This window comes from Pelophylax lessonae, assembly GCF_965119305.1.
Source record: "Pelophylax lessonae genome assembly, chromosome: 12".
NCBI classification, from domain to species: Eukaryota; Metazoa; Chordata; class Amphibia; order Anura; family Ranidae; genus Pelophylax; species Pelophylax lessonae.
Window position 1 is genome coordinate 149,370,489 of NC_138779.1, and position 18,109 is coordinate 149,388,597.

The window sequence follows — 18,109 nt, forward strand, 5'->3', positions numbered from 1 at the left end:
GAAGATTAGAATGGCTCCAATCATCTCTATGGCCGAAGATGCCGGAGGCTACGAGGATTTCATGACTTCTTTTTCGCCAGAAATAAACAGGGCCATTGGGAAAGTATTTTATCACACCAATTTTGGTGTGGTCAGATGCGTTAAGGTCAGAGGAGAGATCTAGAGTATAAAAGACCCCAATTTTTTTTAAAAAAAGAGTACCTGTCACTACAGATTGCTATCATAGGGGATATCTAAATTCACTGTGATAGCAATAAAAATGATTAAAAAAAAATAAATAAAAATTAAAAGGAAAGGTGTCAAAATAACATAAAAAAGCAAAAAAAAAAAAAATTGAGCCCCCCCCCTTTTCCCCCCGTGCTTGCGCGCAATGGCACACGCAAGCGTTGGTCTAGTGTCATATGTAAACCGCAATTTCAGCATGCATGTGAGGTATCGCCGCGATCGCCAGATCGAGTGCAGTAATTCTTGCAGTAGACCTCCTCTGTAAGTCTAAAGTGGTAACCTGTAGAGACTTTTAAAGGTTTTTAAAAATGTACATACGTTTTTGCCGCTGCGCAGGCATGCGCAATTTTTAAAGCATGTCATGTCAGGTGTCTATGAACTCGGAATAAGATCATCTTTTAAATTTTACCAAAAAAATTGGAATTATATAGTGTATTTGTGCAATAAATTTGAAAAAAATTTATTTTTTTCGCAAAAATTGCGTTTGGAAAATCTGTGCGCAAATACCGTGTGACAAAAAAAATTGCAACGTCCACCATTTTATTCTATAGGGCCTCTGCTTTAAAGAAATATATAATGTTTGGGGGTTCAAAGTAATTTTCTAGTAAAAAAATGATATATTGCTCACACATGCCATGTGTATATGTGAAATGACACCCCAAAATACATTCTGCTGCTTCTCCTGAGTAAAGGGATACCCCATGTGTGAGACTTTTTGGCAGCCTAGCTGTGTACGTGCCCCCGAAAACCAATCCACATCTTCAGGTTTTCTAATGGCGTAAATTGCTGATTTTACCCCCGACTACCCGTCACAGTTTCAGAGGCCCTGAAATTTCAAGATAGCACAAAACCCCCCCAAATGACCCCATTTTGCAAAGTAGACACTCCAAGCTATTGGCTGAGAAGCATGGTGAGTCCATGGAATAGTTTATATTTTGCCACAAGTTTCGGGAAAATAATTTTTTTTTATTTTTATTTTTACACAAAGTTGTCAGTAAATGATATAATGCTCACACATGCCATGGGTATATGTGAAATGACACCCCAAAATACATTCTGCTGCTTCTCCTGAGTACAGGGATACCCCATGTGTGAGACTTTTTGCCAGTCTAGCCGCGTACAGGACCCGGAAAACCAATCTGCACATTCTGGCTTTCTAAGGGCGTAAATTGTTGATCTCACTCCTTACTACCTATCACACTTTTGAAGTCCATAAAAGGCTAAGATGGCACAAAACCCCCCCAAATGACCCCATTTTGCAAAGTAGACACTCCAATCTATTTGCTGAGAGGCATGGTGAGTATTTTGCAGCTCTCATTTTTTTTGGAAAATGAAGAAAAAACAGGAAAATGCATTTTTTTTCCTCTTTTTTCAATTTCCAAAACTTTGTGACAAAAAGTGAGATCTGCAAAACACTCAACATGCCTCTCTGCAAATAGCTCAGGGTGTCTACTTTCCAAAATGGGGTCATTTGGGGGGGTTTTGTGCTATCTTGGAATTTTAGGGCCTCCGAAACTGTGATAGGTAGTCAGGAGTGAAATCAACAATTTACGCCTTTGGAAAGCCTGAAAGTGGGGACTGGTTTTCGGGGACCTGTACTCGGCTAGACTGCAAAAAAAAGTTTCACACATGGGGTATCCCTGTACTCAGGAGAAGCATCAGAATGTATTTTGGGGTGTCATTTCACATATACCCATGGCATGTGTGTGCAATATATCATTTACTGACAACTTTGTGTAAAAAAAAATATATATATATATATATTTCCCGAAACTTGTGGCAAAATATAAAATATTCCATGGACTCCCCATGACTCTCAGCAAACAGCTTGGGGTGTCTACTTTCCAAAATGGGGTCATTTGTGGGGGGTTTTGTGGTATCTTGACATTTCAGGGCCTCCTAAACCGTTATAGGTAGTGAGAAAATGCAATGAAAAATGTACGCCCTTTGAAATTCTGATGGTGGTGATTTGTTTTCGGGCTCCCGTACACAGCTACCCTCCCAAAAAGTCTCACATATGTGGTATCCCTGTACTCAGGAGAAGCAGCAGAATATATTTTGGGGTGTAATTACACATATACCCATGGCATGTGTGAGCAATATATCATTTCAATGACAACTTTGTGTAAAAAAAAAAAAAAAAAAAATTTTTTTTAGTCATTTTTCAAACACCTGTGACAAAAAAATGAAATATTCAATGAGCTCAAAATGCCTCTCAGAACATTCCTTAGGATGTCTACTTTCCAAAAAGTGGTAGTTTGGGGGGGTTTTGTACTGCCCCGCCATTTTAGCACTTCATGAAATGAGATAGGCAGTCAGAAATTAAAGCTTCGTAAATTTCAGTATTTACACCATAGTTTGTAGACGCTATAACTTTTGCACAAACCAATAAAAATACGCTCATTGATTTTTTTTTTGTCAAAGACATGTAGCTAAATATATTTTGGCCAAAAAAAATGACATAAATTGAGTATATTGGATATTTTTTAAAAGACAAAGTTGAAAATGTCATTTTTTTGCAAAATTTTCGCTCTTTTTTTATTAATATCGCAAAAAATAAAAAGCGCAGAGGTGATCAAATACCACCAAAAGAAAGCTCTGTTTGTGGGAAAAAAAGGACGTAAATTTCGTTTAGGTACAGCATTGAATGACCGCGCAATTATCAGTTAAAGTCACGAAGTGCCAAGTTGAAAAAAGGGGTCTGGTCTTTTAGCAGCCAAATCCTCCGGGGCTTAAGTGGTTAATGGCTGTGTGTGGGAGTTTTTTTTTTTTTTTTGAGGGGACAGCAAAGTGAAACTGTTATACAAGCTGTACATTATAGCAAACTGTAATTTTTTATTTTTTTTTCAGTATTGTCACATGAAAAGATATAACATATTTACAAAAATGTGAGGGGTGTACTCACTTTTGTGTGATACTGTACGTCTGATGAAGGAAAAGAGCAGGGGGACAACTGGTCAAAGATTTAGTGGCTGAATTCTCCAGGAGAGGTCAGTGCAACCCCTCCAGGCCCATCTGTAGTCAGGGTGGCAGAAAACACCTTTTTCCTCATCCATGACACCTTTTTCCTATGCTCCACCCTGGATAGTGAGGGGGGACTCTGTATAGGGCACCCATTGTGACGTAGGAGGAAAGGAAGGTTAAGATGTAGGGGTCCCTGTGTTTATCACACAATGTGTAGCCGGTATTCTATCCCCAGCGCTCACTTGCTTGTACAGGACAAGTATGTAACCTAGCCAGCTAGAACACAAGATCTACAGAAGTCAAATTCCAAACTGGACACGGTGCATCCCTGCTCATGCACAGAAAGCCCACACCATTTATAAAGGCAGGCCTGCCAATGGCTGTCTGCAGTGGTGCCTAAACCTCCCCAGTAACATAGCTGAAAATAGAGAACAAACATGACAGAATAAGCAAAGACCATCCTTGACACAATCTCATTAGAAAACTGAAGGAAGAGAGGGGACACCGCCAGGGTAGTAGGAAAGTCAACTATGGCATCAAATATGTGGTGAAAAAATGGGGTGCGCTGATATAAAGTAAAGCTGCTACCGAAACTAAACCTAATAGTGCTAAAATTGCTGTGAATTGGGGTGCGCTAAACAAAATTAAGGTTCCTAGCGTGAACACACTGAAACAATGAATGAAAATGCACAGAAACAATGAATGAAAATACACGTGACCATATTCATAAAGTTCAAATCAATAGTCCAACAAGTGCAATAGTGAAACTGTAAATATTCAGGTGATGATAAACGGTGATGAAAAAGTCCATAATTGGTCCAATATAATGAACACTCTTCACCCTCTGACGATGACCAAACTTCTTGATGAAAATCAACTCCTTACCAGATATTGACAACTAATGGGCAAGGTTGATAAATGCGGCCAGCTGATAAGGAGAGATCCTCTGTGTACATACACTGATGGGCCTCTTACCAAAAAGGTGCAGGTAAAGCGCGGTAAAATCCCCCTAAATGAAGGTTCTCTCGAATGGCCAGACGCCCTGGGCAGACTTCCCATCTTATCGGTCCGCTCTCCTAATAAACTCCACCAAGTGCAGCTCCGGCTAGCACTCAACTATCTGTGATGTGAGACGTCCACACTGCTCCTCCGAGTCTCAGAGGAGGCAGTGCCGACTCCTGAAGATAGATGGTCCACCCGAACTCCTGGAGTGTCTGAACCATCACGGCCAGATCGCTCGCTAAGGTCACACATGAGCTTGACCGGAATAAAAAGGTCTTCCAGGAAACTGAGTACCGCAATGCCCGGTAAACGCAGCAAAGCTAGAACCGAAGCCAACACCTTGGTGAGAACCCTGGGAGCCGAAGCGAGACCGATAGGTAACGCCAGAAACTAATAGTGCTCCAAAATCACTGTGAAGTGGACATATCTCTGAGGACCCTCGAAATTAGGGATGCGCAGATACGCATCCTTCAAGTCGATGGAGGCCAGGAAGTCCCCGGGCCTCAACGATGCCACCATCGACCGGAGGGACTCCGTCCTGAACTTCTGCACCCGCACAAAGCGGTTCAGAGACCTCAAATCCAGAATCGGACGCACCTTGCCACCCTTTCTGGGCACCGTGAACAGGTTGGAGAAAAACCCTCAAAACCTTTCCCATGAAGGAACGGGTACAATGACTCCTTGGGCAACCAGATCGTGCACTGCCCCCAAGAGATCTCTGAGATGATCGGGGGACAGCTGGAGATTGGACGGGAAGAACCTATCTGCGGGACGAGATCGAAACTCGATCTGGTACCCTGAACGAATCAGCTCGTGAACCCACTTGTCCTGAATGCCGGACAACCAGGGTTCCTGAAAACAATGCAGACGTCCCCCCACCCCGACAACGGGCAAGGATGTCCCTTCAGGAAGAGGTTGACAGGTGCGCCAAGCCAGACTGACCGGCTTTTGGCTTACCCGTCCACGGTTTCTTGTGGCCACTGGAAGGCCGGAAGGGTCCTGCTTCCCAAAGGCACGAAAGGAACTACACTAAATCTTGAAGGAGGGCCCCCGCCGCGAGCGGGGGGGGGGGGATTACCCTTAGTGACCTGGGGCAACAGAGTACTCTTACCTCCAGTGAGCCCCTTACACAACTCATCCAGGGTATCCCCAAAAAGACGACCCCCCCACATAGGGGACCTCAGATACCGTCTTTTTGGACACGTGGTGAGCCGACCAGCTCTTCAACCAGGTAATGCGGCGGATCGCGACCCCTACCGCGGGAAACCGGGCGACCAACGGGGCCTCGTCCAAGGCTGCACCGCACAAGAACATCCCGGTCTGGGTGATCCAATCCACCATGGCAAGGGCAGGCGGTGAGGTCGACTCTGCCACCAGAGTGCTGCGAAGCACCTTGGATCATGCCGGGAGAACCTGAGAGGCCATCACCGAGGCAAACTGCCACACGCCTAACTGCCGGATCCCTGAATACCGGGGAATCCTCTACTGGCACCAAAGTGGACTTATACAGCCTAGACACAGTGTGATCCACTTTTTTGGGGACACCGTTCAACGTTTGTCCCCCGCCTCCCAAATCGGATAGCGGAGTGAAAAAATGCTTAGGCACCACCAACATGTGCTTAATGCACCGCCACTGGGCATTCACACTCCCGTGAAATTCCTCAGGGCAGGGAAAAGCTTGACCTGACTTCTGGGCCCTTTCCGAACACAAAAGCGGACCGCTTACTTGACGGAGATGGCTCATCGTCAAGATAGAGAGTTTCTTTTTTCGTCACTAAGGGGAGCATCCTGCAAAGAAAAAACACATGATTTCAGAAAAAAACAAAGAAAACCGAGACACAAGGTCCCGGCCAGAAAGACCTAACCAGCTCCTAAGCTAAGCAGCATAAAACTGAGGCAATATCAGGATTATGGATGAGGGATGGCCCCCTAGTGGCGTGCCGAGGTATAAAAGTTTTTTGTATTAACCCAATAATCAATTATCTGCCTAGCCTTGCTCCTGCAGAGGGCACCATTAACCAATAGTGAAGGCTAATACCATTGAGCGGCTAATGTCAGAGGACGTAACAGAAAATAGGATTTTTGTACTTAAAATTCATTTCCCTGAGTTCATTGATGGACACAGCGCTCCATATTCAGAACTATAAAGGTTACATCACCCCCCTACAGGAGTAGGACACTAGACAGAAAAACAACTTGGGTACGCCTATGTGCAGTCCTAGCAGGTATACATCCCCCTCTCTGCTATAGGCATTCAGTTTAGTAACAAGCAGTGTCAGAAGTATCAAAACTCCATAGAGGGGAGGGTGCTGTGTCTGTCAAAGAACTCAGAGAAATTAATTTTACGGTAAATACAAAAACCCTTTTTTGCCTTTCGTTCATTGACGGATACAGCGCTCTATAATCAGAACCATAGGGACCTCCCAGAGCAGTGCCAAAAACATAAGGGGTGGGGCAAAAAAGGCTAAATGCAAGAAGCCAACCAGGTAACAGGAGTCCAACAAAAAAACAACTGGTGCCCAAACTGCACAATACAATTCCAAAGAGGCAACAGACCCTCTAAACAGCAGCCTGCAAAACTTTGCGGCCAAAAGAAGCATTCGCAGATGCCAAAACATCCACTTTTTTGTAAAAGCGTGCACCGACGACCAGGTGGCTTGCAAACTTGAGCCACTGACGCCTGATAACAGAAAGCCCAAGTAGCACTAAGCACCCGAGTAGAGTGCACCGTTACAGGGAAATGATCCCCCAAAGCACCCTCCCCATGTTGAGGGCAAGCAGCCTGCTTTGGTTCGTGGGGGGGCGCTCGCTCGCTCGTTCGTGCATGCTCGCATAAGGGTCTGGAATGGATTTTGAGGGGGGACCCCACACAGTTTTGTTTTTTTTTTAAATTTTGGCATGGAGTCCCCCTTAAAATCTATACTAGAGCCAAAGAGCCAGGTATAGATTTTTGGGGGCAGGTATAGATTTTTGGGGGCACCTCATGCCGTTTTTCTTTTTAAATTCTGTCATAGGGTTCCCCTAAACCCCTTAAATACAGGGCACTTTCACCCCTTTCCTGCCTAGACCAATTTTCAGCTTTCAGTGCGGATTGGCTTCTATGGGAAATATTGGTCAGCTTGACAGGGCACTGCTCCCGGTCTTTGACATTGGCATCTATAGGAAATATTGGACAGCTTGGCATGGCATCTGTATTAGGAGCCAACAATACATTACAGCCGCGAGCAAGTTTAAATGACATTTTTTCCTTTAGAGATGTCAGTATTGCTTCAACAGGCTACATACATCGTACAGATGCGCCATTTTACAAGCACATTAAGCGGACCCCCCATGCATAATATTTAAAGGTTAATGTTTTAAAAACATTTTTTTTGCATTGATGCATGTACCCCAGGGCAGTACCCGGGTCCCCATACACTTTATGGCAAGAACTTGCATATAAGCTTTTAAAATTAGGATTTTTCATGTTTGAGTCCCATAGACTTTAATAGAGTTTGCATGTTTGCTAGAACTTTTCCCCTGTTCGAGATGTTTTGGTGCGAACTGAACAAGGGGGTGTTCGGCCCAACACTAGCACTCACATGCTAGTCCAGGGGGGAGGACCACCTGTGGGACAGCATGGCTGCCGCTGTTGTGAATGCCATACCAAACAAACATGGGTGCCAGACCACAAAAAAATGGCCGCGGGGGAAAAAAAATAAAGACAGGCCCCAAAAGCATGGCTTCTGACCAAGGGAAAATGGCCGCCAAACGCCGCACCATGAGGCTCCCAGGTGCAACAGCGCCCGTTCCTGGAGCCCAGGCCCAGCACGCCTCAGCGGGAGAGGGACCCAGGCATCAAGTCCCACAAGTCGGGCAGTGCCCTAGGAAAGTCTGCCCTGCCGACCCCCACATCAGTACAGTGCCCCTTACATCAAAAGGCGAACCACCCCACCCCCAGTCTACTAGGCTACCCGAGGGGAAAACACACACGCAGCTGTTAGGTGATCTCCAAAATTAAAGTTATAGCGGGAAAGCCCTCACTACCCATTTCACCCACAAACAGACCGGGGGCCTTGGAGGGAGAAGGTGAACCGACCATCCCCGGGGTACCTGCGTCCACCCCACACCGCATCCAGGAGGAGTAAGGGGAATTGTACTGACCGATCCACATAAAAGGCGGGTACCACTTAAGACAGAACCCTTCACCATCGAAATGGGGGGCTGTCGTACAGAGGAACCCTCTGACTCGGGCCAAGACCCAGTTGTGTGCGACCTTGTGAGGCTTTTAACTCACTGGCCAGAACCCATCTAGTGGGGCTTTGTCGCGGCCGACCCAGCACGGAGCTCCAGTCTGTGCATGCTCGATGGCTGGGCTGGGGGGGACCACTGGATCTAAATATTCAGCCCATCGCCCAGCCCGGCAGTTGATTGTAGATCTCCATCGGAAAAAAAACGGAAGAAAAATCTGAAAGGATGCCAAAAATAGAAAAACATGCTAGAACCAAAGATCCCAGCAAAGAGCTAGGTCCTTACTCCTGACTAGGCAGAAAAAAAACTGAAGGCCTATAGCAGAGAGGTGGATGTATACCAGTTAGGACTGCCCATAGGCGTAGCCAGGTTGTTTTTTCTGCCTATTCCTGTAGGGGGCAATATAACCCTATAGTTCTGAATATGGAGCGCTGTGTCCGTCAATGAACGAAAGAGAAAAATGTTCATCTTAACCACTTAAAGACCAGAAGGATTTGTCCCCTTAATGACCAGGCCCTATTTTGCGATTCGGCACTGCGTTACTTTAATGGACAATTACGCGGTCGCGCAACGCTGTACCCAAACACAATTTACGTTGTCCTTTTTCCCACAAATAGAGCTTTCTTTTGGTGGTATTTGATCACCTCTGCGATTTTTATTTTTTGTCCTATAAACAAAAAAAGAGCGACAATTTTGAAAAAAAAAACAACAAAAAAAAAAAACAATATTTTTCCACATTCTGCTATAGGACATTCCCCAAAAAAAATTTTTAAAAATATAAATTTAACATATGTAGTTTTCTGCTACATATTTTTGGTAAAAAAAAAAAAAAAAAAAATCACAAGAGTATTTTGATTAGTTTGTGCAAAAGTTATCGCGTCTACCAACTACGGGAAAGATTTATGTCATTTTTATTGTTTTTTTTTTTTTAACAGGACTGCGACATTGCGGCGGACAGATCGGACCCCTGACATTTTTGACACTTTTGGGGGTACCAGTGACATTACTACAGTAATCCATGCTAAAAATATGCACTGTTGCTGTAATAATGCCATTGGCAGGGAAGGGGTTAACCCTGTGGGTGTTTAAGGGGTTATATGTGAGCCTAGGGGAGGGATTCTAACTGTGTGGGAGGGCGTGGCTTCTGAAATTACCATAGACACATGTGATCCTATATAGAAGGATCACATGGGCTCTATGATCATCCCAGGGAGAAGGATGATCGGCTGTGTTTACAAAAGCCGACCGTCCTCCTGTCTCAGCGGGGGAACGATCGCGGGTGTCAGGCGGCAATTGGAGCCGCTTCCCCGCTGACGATCGGTTTGCCTGGGAGAGCCACACTGCCGCAGTATATATGCGGTAAGCGGTCGGCAAGTGGTTAATAATAAACAATCAAGTTTAAAAAATAAATATTTGCAATGCCTGCACCCACAAAGAGATCTATTTCAATAAAAGCTGAAGGCCCCTCACATCGGTTTAGAAAGTCAGGCTCATTCTGACATTTAAACCATTAATGTATTTTCTCCCCATGTTTTCAAGGTATGCTAGGTATGAAAGGAGATTTCCTTTTATGGGGAGGATCGATATTTAGGGAAAAAACCTTTAGTTTTAGTGGCAGATGCCTCAGTTGCCGAGGATGAGAGAGCTACATTAGTCCAAATTAGCTACTACCTTAAACTAGACAACCAGGACAGTGCCCATGCCCTCTCAGCTGTACAATTACTGAGAGTCAAGGAATATTATGCTAGAGGCGTAACCACACATAGCTCCTATTTGCTAAGTCTTATGTTTTGTGCTAAGACCAGCTTGGACTTCAAAAAAAAAAAATCACACGTCTATATTATAAACATTTGAAATTTGTAATAACTATTGTGCAAAAAAATTCAGAGCATAATCCTAACACAGTGGGTTCTAACCTACTCTACCACTAAATCCTTTTGGAAAAATCCTCATAACTTCCTGTTGCTGTGTCTCCACTTTTCCTGGTCTTGGCTGGAGTTCGCAAGGAATGTGATGTCACTTTTGTTGCAATGTTCCAGCTAAAAGAATAGTTGAAGAGTTGGGGTAATGCATAAGAAAAAGATGTTCAACACCCATGTCTGTTTTAAAGAAAACACAAAACCATTTAAAATACAAAGGATACATTTAATATATTACAGACAAGAATCCAATAAAATACAACACAAAGTTCTATTTTTTTTTTTTTTTTTTAAAGGGTGCTGAATTATATAAAAACTGTTTCTTTACCCTTAAACAATAAATCTCTTGAAATCCTCCTTAGGTATAGAGGAACCCATGTAGCAACATGTACCCATGGGGTAGATAGATAAAATTATATTCCTGCATTAGTCAATGAGTGAGACAGACTGTCGTGAAATCTGTGGCTTTTAAAGGAATACTGTTTACCTGAAAGCATATCGGTCATCAAAGTAATACAAGGCTGCCACCGCCGTTCTTCTGAAGTTGTTTGCTATCTGGCTGTATTACTTCCAAGTCACAGACCCAGAATAATTGCATACCTGCTTGTTCTTGGTCAGTGGTTCAAAGTACTGAAGTCAAAGAATCAGAATGACAGACCGGCAAGAAGCATTTTAAAAAGGTCACCAAAGGTAACTTAAACACCTATACAGTACATCCAAGCATAAATGGTATATATATATATATATATATATATATACACATACACACACACATATATACACACATACATACACACTTCTCAAAAAAAAAAAATTAAAAGAACACTTTGAAAACATCAACAGATTTCAATGGGGAAAAATATCATGCTGGATACTGAAATGGACGGGGTAATGTGTTCGGAAAGAAAGGATGCCACATCATTTGATGGAAATAAAAATTATTAACCTACAGAGGGCTGAATTCAAAGACACCCCGAAAATCAAAGTGAAAAAATTATTCAGGTTAGTTCATTTTGCTGAAATTTCATTGCAACTCAAAATTGTACGTGCTTCTATGCATGTCTGACAACATTGGGGTAATTACGCCCAGATCTGGACCAGGGCATCACTGAGCTCCTGAACAGACTGAGGTGCAACCTGACGATGTCGGATGGACCGAAACAATGTCCCAGAGGTGTTCTATTGGATTTCAGACAGGCGACTGCGGGGGCCATTCAGTGGTATAAATTCCTTCATCCTCCAGGAACTGGCTGCATACTCTCGCCACATAAGGCCGGACATTGTCCTGCACCAGGAGGAACCCAGGACCCACTGCACCAGTGTGGGGTCGGACGATTGGTCCAAGGATTTAATCCCAATACTAATCGAGCTCCACTGTGCAAGGCAGTGAGCACAGGGCCCACTAGAGGACGTCGGGCCCTTAGGCCACCCTCATGAAGTCTGTTTCTGATTGTTTGGTCAGACATTCACACCACTGACTTGCTGGAGCAGATACCAATTCTGCTGATTGGTAAGGAACTTTTACAGCCCTGTCCAGCTCTCCCAGAGTACCTGCCTGTCTCCTGGAATCTCCTCCATGCTCGTGAGACTGTGCTGGGAGACACAGCAACCCTTCTGGCAATGGAACGTATTGATGTGCCATCCTGGAGGAGCTGGACTGCCTGTGCAACCTCTATATGGTCCAATTATAGCTTCATTCTGCCAGTAGTGACACTGACCCTAGCCAAACGCAAAACAGTGAAAAATGGTCAGAAAAGAGGAGAAGGGGAAAAAAATGTCAGTGTCCTCCACCTGTAAAAGCCATTCCTGTTTTGGAAGCAGTCTCATTGTTGCCCATCTAGCGCACCTGTTAATTTCATTAACACCAAAGCAGCTGAAACGGATTAACAACCCCCTCTGCTACTTAAATGACCAGTTCAATATCCCAGGAGTTTATTTGACTTGATGCTATACTCCGATTTAAAAATGTTCCTTTAATTTTTCTTTGTATATATATATATATATATATATATATATATATATATATATATATATATATATATATATATCTCACAAAAGTGAGTACACCCCTCACATTTCTGTAAGTATTTTATTATATCTTTTTATCTGACAACACTGAAGAAATGACACTTTGCTAAAATGTAAAGTACTGAGTGTACAGCTTGTATAACAGTGTAAATTTGCTGTCCCCTCAAAATAACTCAACACAGCCATTAATATTTCAACCACTGGCAACAAAAGTGAGTACACCCCCAAGTGACATTGTCCAAATTGGCCCCAATTAGCCATTTTCCCTCCCCGGTGTCATGTGACTTGTTAGTGTTACAAGGTCCCAGGTGTGAATGGGGAGCAGGCGTGTTAAATTTGGTGTTATCGCTCTCACTCTCTCATACTGGTCACTGGAAGTTCAACATGGCATCTCATGGCAAAGAACTCTCTGGGGATCTGAAAAAAATAATTGTTGCTCTACATAAAGATGTAGGCTATAAGAAGATTTCCAAGACCCTGAAACGGAGCTGCAGCATGGTGGCCAAGACCATACAGCAGTTTAACAGCACAGGTTCCACTCAGAACAGGCCTCGCCATGATCGACCAAAGCAGTTGAGAGAACATGCTCAGCATCATATCCTGAGCTTGTCTTTGGGAAATAGACGTACGAGTGCTGCCATCATTGCTACAGAGGTTGAAGGGGTGGGGGGGGGGGGGGTCAGCCTATCAGGGCTCAGACCATACGCCGCACACTGCATCAAATTGGTCTGCATGGGTGTCGTCCCAGAAGGAATTCTCTTCTATAGATTATGCACAAGAAAGCCTGTAAACAGTTTGCTGAAGACAAGCTGACTAAGGACATGGATTACTGGAACCATGTCCTGTGGTCTGATGAGACCAAGATAAACGTATTTGGTTCAGATGGTGTAAAGTGTGTGTCGCGGCAACCAGGTGAGGAGTACAAAAATAAGTGTGTTTTGCCTATAGTCATGCATGGTGGTGGGAGTGTTATGGTCTCGGACTGCATGAGTGCTGCCGACACTGGGACACTACAGTTCATTGAGGGAACCATGAATGTCAACATGTACTTTGGAGACTGGGCTGCAGGGCAGTATTCCGACATGATAACGACCTCAAACACACCCCCAAGATGACCACTACCTTGCTAAAGAAGCTGAGGGTAAAGGTGATGAACTGGCCAAGCATGTTTCCAGACCTAAACCCTATTGAGTAACTGTGGGGCATCCTAAAACAGAAGGTGGAGGAGCGCAAGGTCTCTAACATCCACCAGCTCCGTGATGTTGTCATGGAGGAGTTGAAGAGGACTCTAGTGGCAACCTGTGAACCTCTGGTGAACTCCATGCCCAAGAGGGTTAAGGCAGTGCTGGAAAACAATGGTGGCCACACACAATTTTGACACGTTGGGCCCAATTTGGACATCGTCACTTAGGGGTGTACTCACTTTTGTTGCCAGCGGTTTACACATTAATGGCTGTGTGTTGGGTTATTTTGAGGGGGCAGCAAATTGACACTGTTATACAAGCTGTACACTCACTACTTTACGCTGTAGCAAAGTGTCATTTCTTCAGTGTGGTCACATAAAAAGATATAATAAAATATTTATAAAAAATGTGAGGGCTGTACTGTATGTATATATATATATATATATATATATTTTTTATTTTTTTTATTTGAAGAGCCTAGTGTTAAAATACAGTTGAAGTATAACTAATTACTTTTTTTTTTTTTTTTGCTTAGGAAACAGTAGAGGGGTTGGAACACCTTGCATGTTTTTATTGCTGTCTGTGCCCTCTTTGGGGACATTCTCCAATTGCAATGCCAATTGTCATGTTTACCATCATCACCAAAAGAAAATGCCAAATTTTGGGTTGTCCCCAAGACAGGAATAGAAGGAAAATCTTCCAATTGGGGACACTAGTTCTGGTGACAAATCGGGGAATACCTCACTTTGGAGGGATTTCTACTCACTTCCTGTTTTGGCTGTGGGACAGGAAGTGAAGGGAAATCTCTCCAATGGAAAACATGGCAGTGGTTATTACCCTCTCCCTTACTCTATCTAAAAAATAAAAAAGTAGGTTTGCCTTTAGTTCTACTTTAATATGCACAGGGCAATTGCACTATGGGATTCACCGGATAGAAAACAGCATAGACAATGTTAATTGACAGCTTGCTTGCAGCACATGTTCCCATCTATTCTGGATGGTCCTGTCAAAGTTCCTGACACAGGTATCAGAATTCACATATCTTCCACACTCCACTTGTATGCAGTTTCTTGGACAGCCTTCTTTTCTGAAATTCTAGCAAAATACTTGTTTTCAAATCCATTAGACCTACAGGATAAATAAAATGTGTGAAGGGGGAATCTGCTTAATATTTATAATTTATGTCTTGTAAAAAAAAAACTTCTCCAGAGGAGAATTTACATTTAAAATGGAAAAATTTGAAGAGATATGACAATGCATCTAAGCACTATTTAAACAATAAATAGCACAGCGTGGCTCCGCGGGAGGGATTCCCTCATTAACACTAATTGTGTTGATGGAGGGAATCAAGCAAACCAGGAGGATGGGGGAATCCTGCAAACCATGGGTTGTAGGAAAGTATATCATTCCATCTATGGCTGGCTTAAAGTCAGCCATAGACAGTCTTAATCTTGGCTGGTTCAGCAGGGACCGGCCAAGATTCAAGCCATGTATGGGCAGGCTAATTGTACCCAAGTTAAATGACTGATCAACTTGGGTACAACCAGCATGTCCAATTTTTCATGCGATTATTAACAGTGGCTATAGTTACTTGCAATAATCACTGCCCCCTCCCACTGACTGTGTTGATGAGGGAATTGGGCATGATCTATGTACAGCTTAAGAAACCAGAAGAGAAAAATGGGATTTTAGACTTACTATAAAATCCATTTCTCTAGCGTTCATCGACGGAAACAGCTCCTGTCATTCTTGACCATTGGGTTATACTGCCCCCTATAGGAGTAGGACACTAGGCAGAAAAAAACTTCTGGCTACACCCATGGGCAGTCCCAAGGGGTATACTCCATATCCCTGCAATAGTCACTCAGTTTTGTTACAAGCAGTGTCAGGAAAATTATAACTACACAGAGGGGTGGTGCTGTATCCGTCAATGAACATCAGAGCAATAGATTTTACTGTAAGCCAAAAATCCCATTTTCTCTTTCGTTCATTGACAGACACAGCTCCTGTTATTTTTGACCATTGAGATGTCCCAAAGCAGTGTTAAACATGAGGGGTGGGAAACAGCAAATAATTCTCAAGGCTAAACAGTAGCCAACCAGGCAACAGGGGCTCAACCAAAACAACTGGAGCCCACCTAAAGAAAACAATACACCCTCAAAGAGGATCAGGTCCTCTTAAACAGGAGCCTGCAAAACCTTGCGGCCAAAGGAAGCATCCACAGATGGCAACACATCCACTTTATAAAACCTTGTATAAGTGTGCACCGACGACCAGCTGGCCGCCTTGCAAACCTGCTTCACTGACGCCAGATGACGGAAGGTCCAGGAGGCACTAAGCGCCCTAGTAGAGTTTGCCTTAACAGAGAAAGGAGGAACCTGACCGCTGATGGAATAGGCCTGAACCACTGTCTCTCTGATCCATCTGGAAATGATCGCAGAGGAAGTGGGCAACCCTTTGCAAGGTCAATCCGGGCGCACAAAGTCTGACTTCCTGAAAAACTCCATAGCTGGTACACCCTAATTGCTCAGACAACATCCAAGGCATGCAAGGCAAATTCCTTCCGATGTTTGGGCCTGGGACTCCAGGAAGGCAACACAATATCTTTATTCAAATGAAAGTCAGAGACCACCTTACAGACAGGGGCGAAGCACCACCTTATCCTTGTGAATCACCAGATAAGGTGATCGACAGGATAAAGCCACCAGTTCCGACACCCTGCCTGCAGAGGTGATAGCCACCAAAAAGGCCACCTTTTGTGACAGCCTTTTCGGCCAGGAGGAATGCTGCAACTCAGGCAGAGACCCGGTCGAATGCGACCTCGTGAGGCATTTAGCTCCCAGGCCAGCCCTGTCCTGTGGGGCTATGTTGCGGCCGACCCAGCGCGGAGCTGAAGTCTGCGCACGCTCACTAGCCAGACTGGGTTGACCACTGGATCTAGATTATCCATCCCGTCGCCCAGTCCAGCACTTGATTGTTGAGTCACACCGGAAAAAAATCCTGGAGGAAAAAAAATTATCCATCTAAAAAATTTTGCCAAGACCAAAAGATCCCAGCAAGGAAATAGGTCCTTACTCCTGACTAGGCACAAAAAAAACTGAGTGGCTACAGCAGAGAAAGGGAGTATACCCCCCAGGACTGCCCATGGGTGTGGCCAGAATTTAGTCTAGTGTCCTACTCCTGTAGGGGGCAGTATAGCTCAATGGTTATGAATATCAGGAGCTGTATCCGTCAATAAACAAAAGAGAATGGGATTTTTGTACTTACCGTAAAATCCATTTCTCTGAGTTCATCGACGAACACAGAGCTCCAAAAATCATAACTAGTGGGTTATATTGCCTCCTCCAGGAGTAGGACTAGGCAGAACAAAAAAACACCTGGCTACGCCCATGGTCCACCCTCAGCTGGTATAAAACCCCCATCTCTGCTTTAGGTAATTCGTTTAATAGCAAACAGTATTAGAAGTATCAAAACTCCATAGAGGGGTGGGTGGTGTGTCCGTCGATGAACTCAGAGAAATGGATTTTACGGTCGGTAAGTACAAAAAACGGAATTTTTGTAAAATCTTACCTGTAAAATTCCTTTCTCTGAGTCCTCCGACAGTCGCCGCCTCTTCATATTCGTCACATATGGGGTATTAGACTTTGCTCCGAAGGAGTAGCTAGGCAACAGAATATGTTAACATTAAAGCTTTTAACATATCCCACCCTCAAGGGGTGGTCCCCTCAGTCAATACCCTCCTACTTCCTGCAACCATATCTCAGTTTTAGTGGAATAGCAGTAGAGTATACAACCAAACCCCAAAAGAGGAGCGGGGGCGGCGACTGTCGGAGGACTCAGAGAAAGGAATTTTACAGGTAAGATTTTACAAAAATTCCGTTTTCTCTTACGTCCTCCGACAGTCGCCGCCTCTTCATATTCGTCACATATGGGGACGTCCCAAAGCAGTGCAAACATGAGGGGTGGGAAACGCATCCGCGTCGAAAAGGCAACGCAGTCTCCGCATCAAAGAAAGGAACCTTACCAAAGGAAGGAAACCAGCTGGGCAACAGGAAAAAACAAGTGCTCAACAGGAGCAACAACCCAGGAAAAGACAAAAAACCAGGGGATACAAAACTTATCCCAACAGCCAGAGGTCCCCAACAAGGGACCCTAGGGAATTGCCGCACTAAGAACCTTGCGGCCAAAGGAAGCATCCGCCGATGCCTGAACATCTACTTTGTAGAATCTTGTTAACGTGTGTACGGTCGACCAGGTCGCCGCCTTACACACCTGGGCTACAGAAGCCCCATGACGACAGGCCCAAGACGTACTCAAAGATCTAGTAGAGTGCGCCTTCACAGGCACAGGGGGAACCTTCCCCTGCAAAGCATAGGCCTGTTCAATGGTCTGCCTGATCCATTTGGCGATGGTAGAGGCCGAAGCCGCCATGCCCTTCCGAGGACCCTCTAGAAGAACAAACAAGGAGTCCGTCTTTCGAAAAGACTCAGTCGATTTAAGGTAAACCCTTATCGCCCGAACAACATCCAGAGAATGCAATCTCACCTCCTTTGGATG

General features: G+C 44.3%; 1 protein-coding gene across 1 annotated transcript in view; it reads right to left on the bottom strand.

The window, feature by feature from the left end:
• Positions 1 to 14,507: 14,507 nt before the first annotated feature.
• BUD13 (BUD13 homolog) overlaps positions 14,508 to 18,109 on the bottom strand; it is an 88,564-nt gene continuing 84,962 nt past the window's right edge. The window contains exon 11 of the mRNA XM_082273974.1: positions 14,508 to 14,680. Within this exon, the coding sequence (XP_082130100.1) occupies positions 14,587 to 14,680 (94 nt within the window). The 3' untranslated portion in view covers positions 14,508 to 14,586. The remainder of the gene's footprint in view (positions 14,681 to 18,109) is intronic.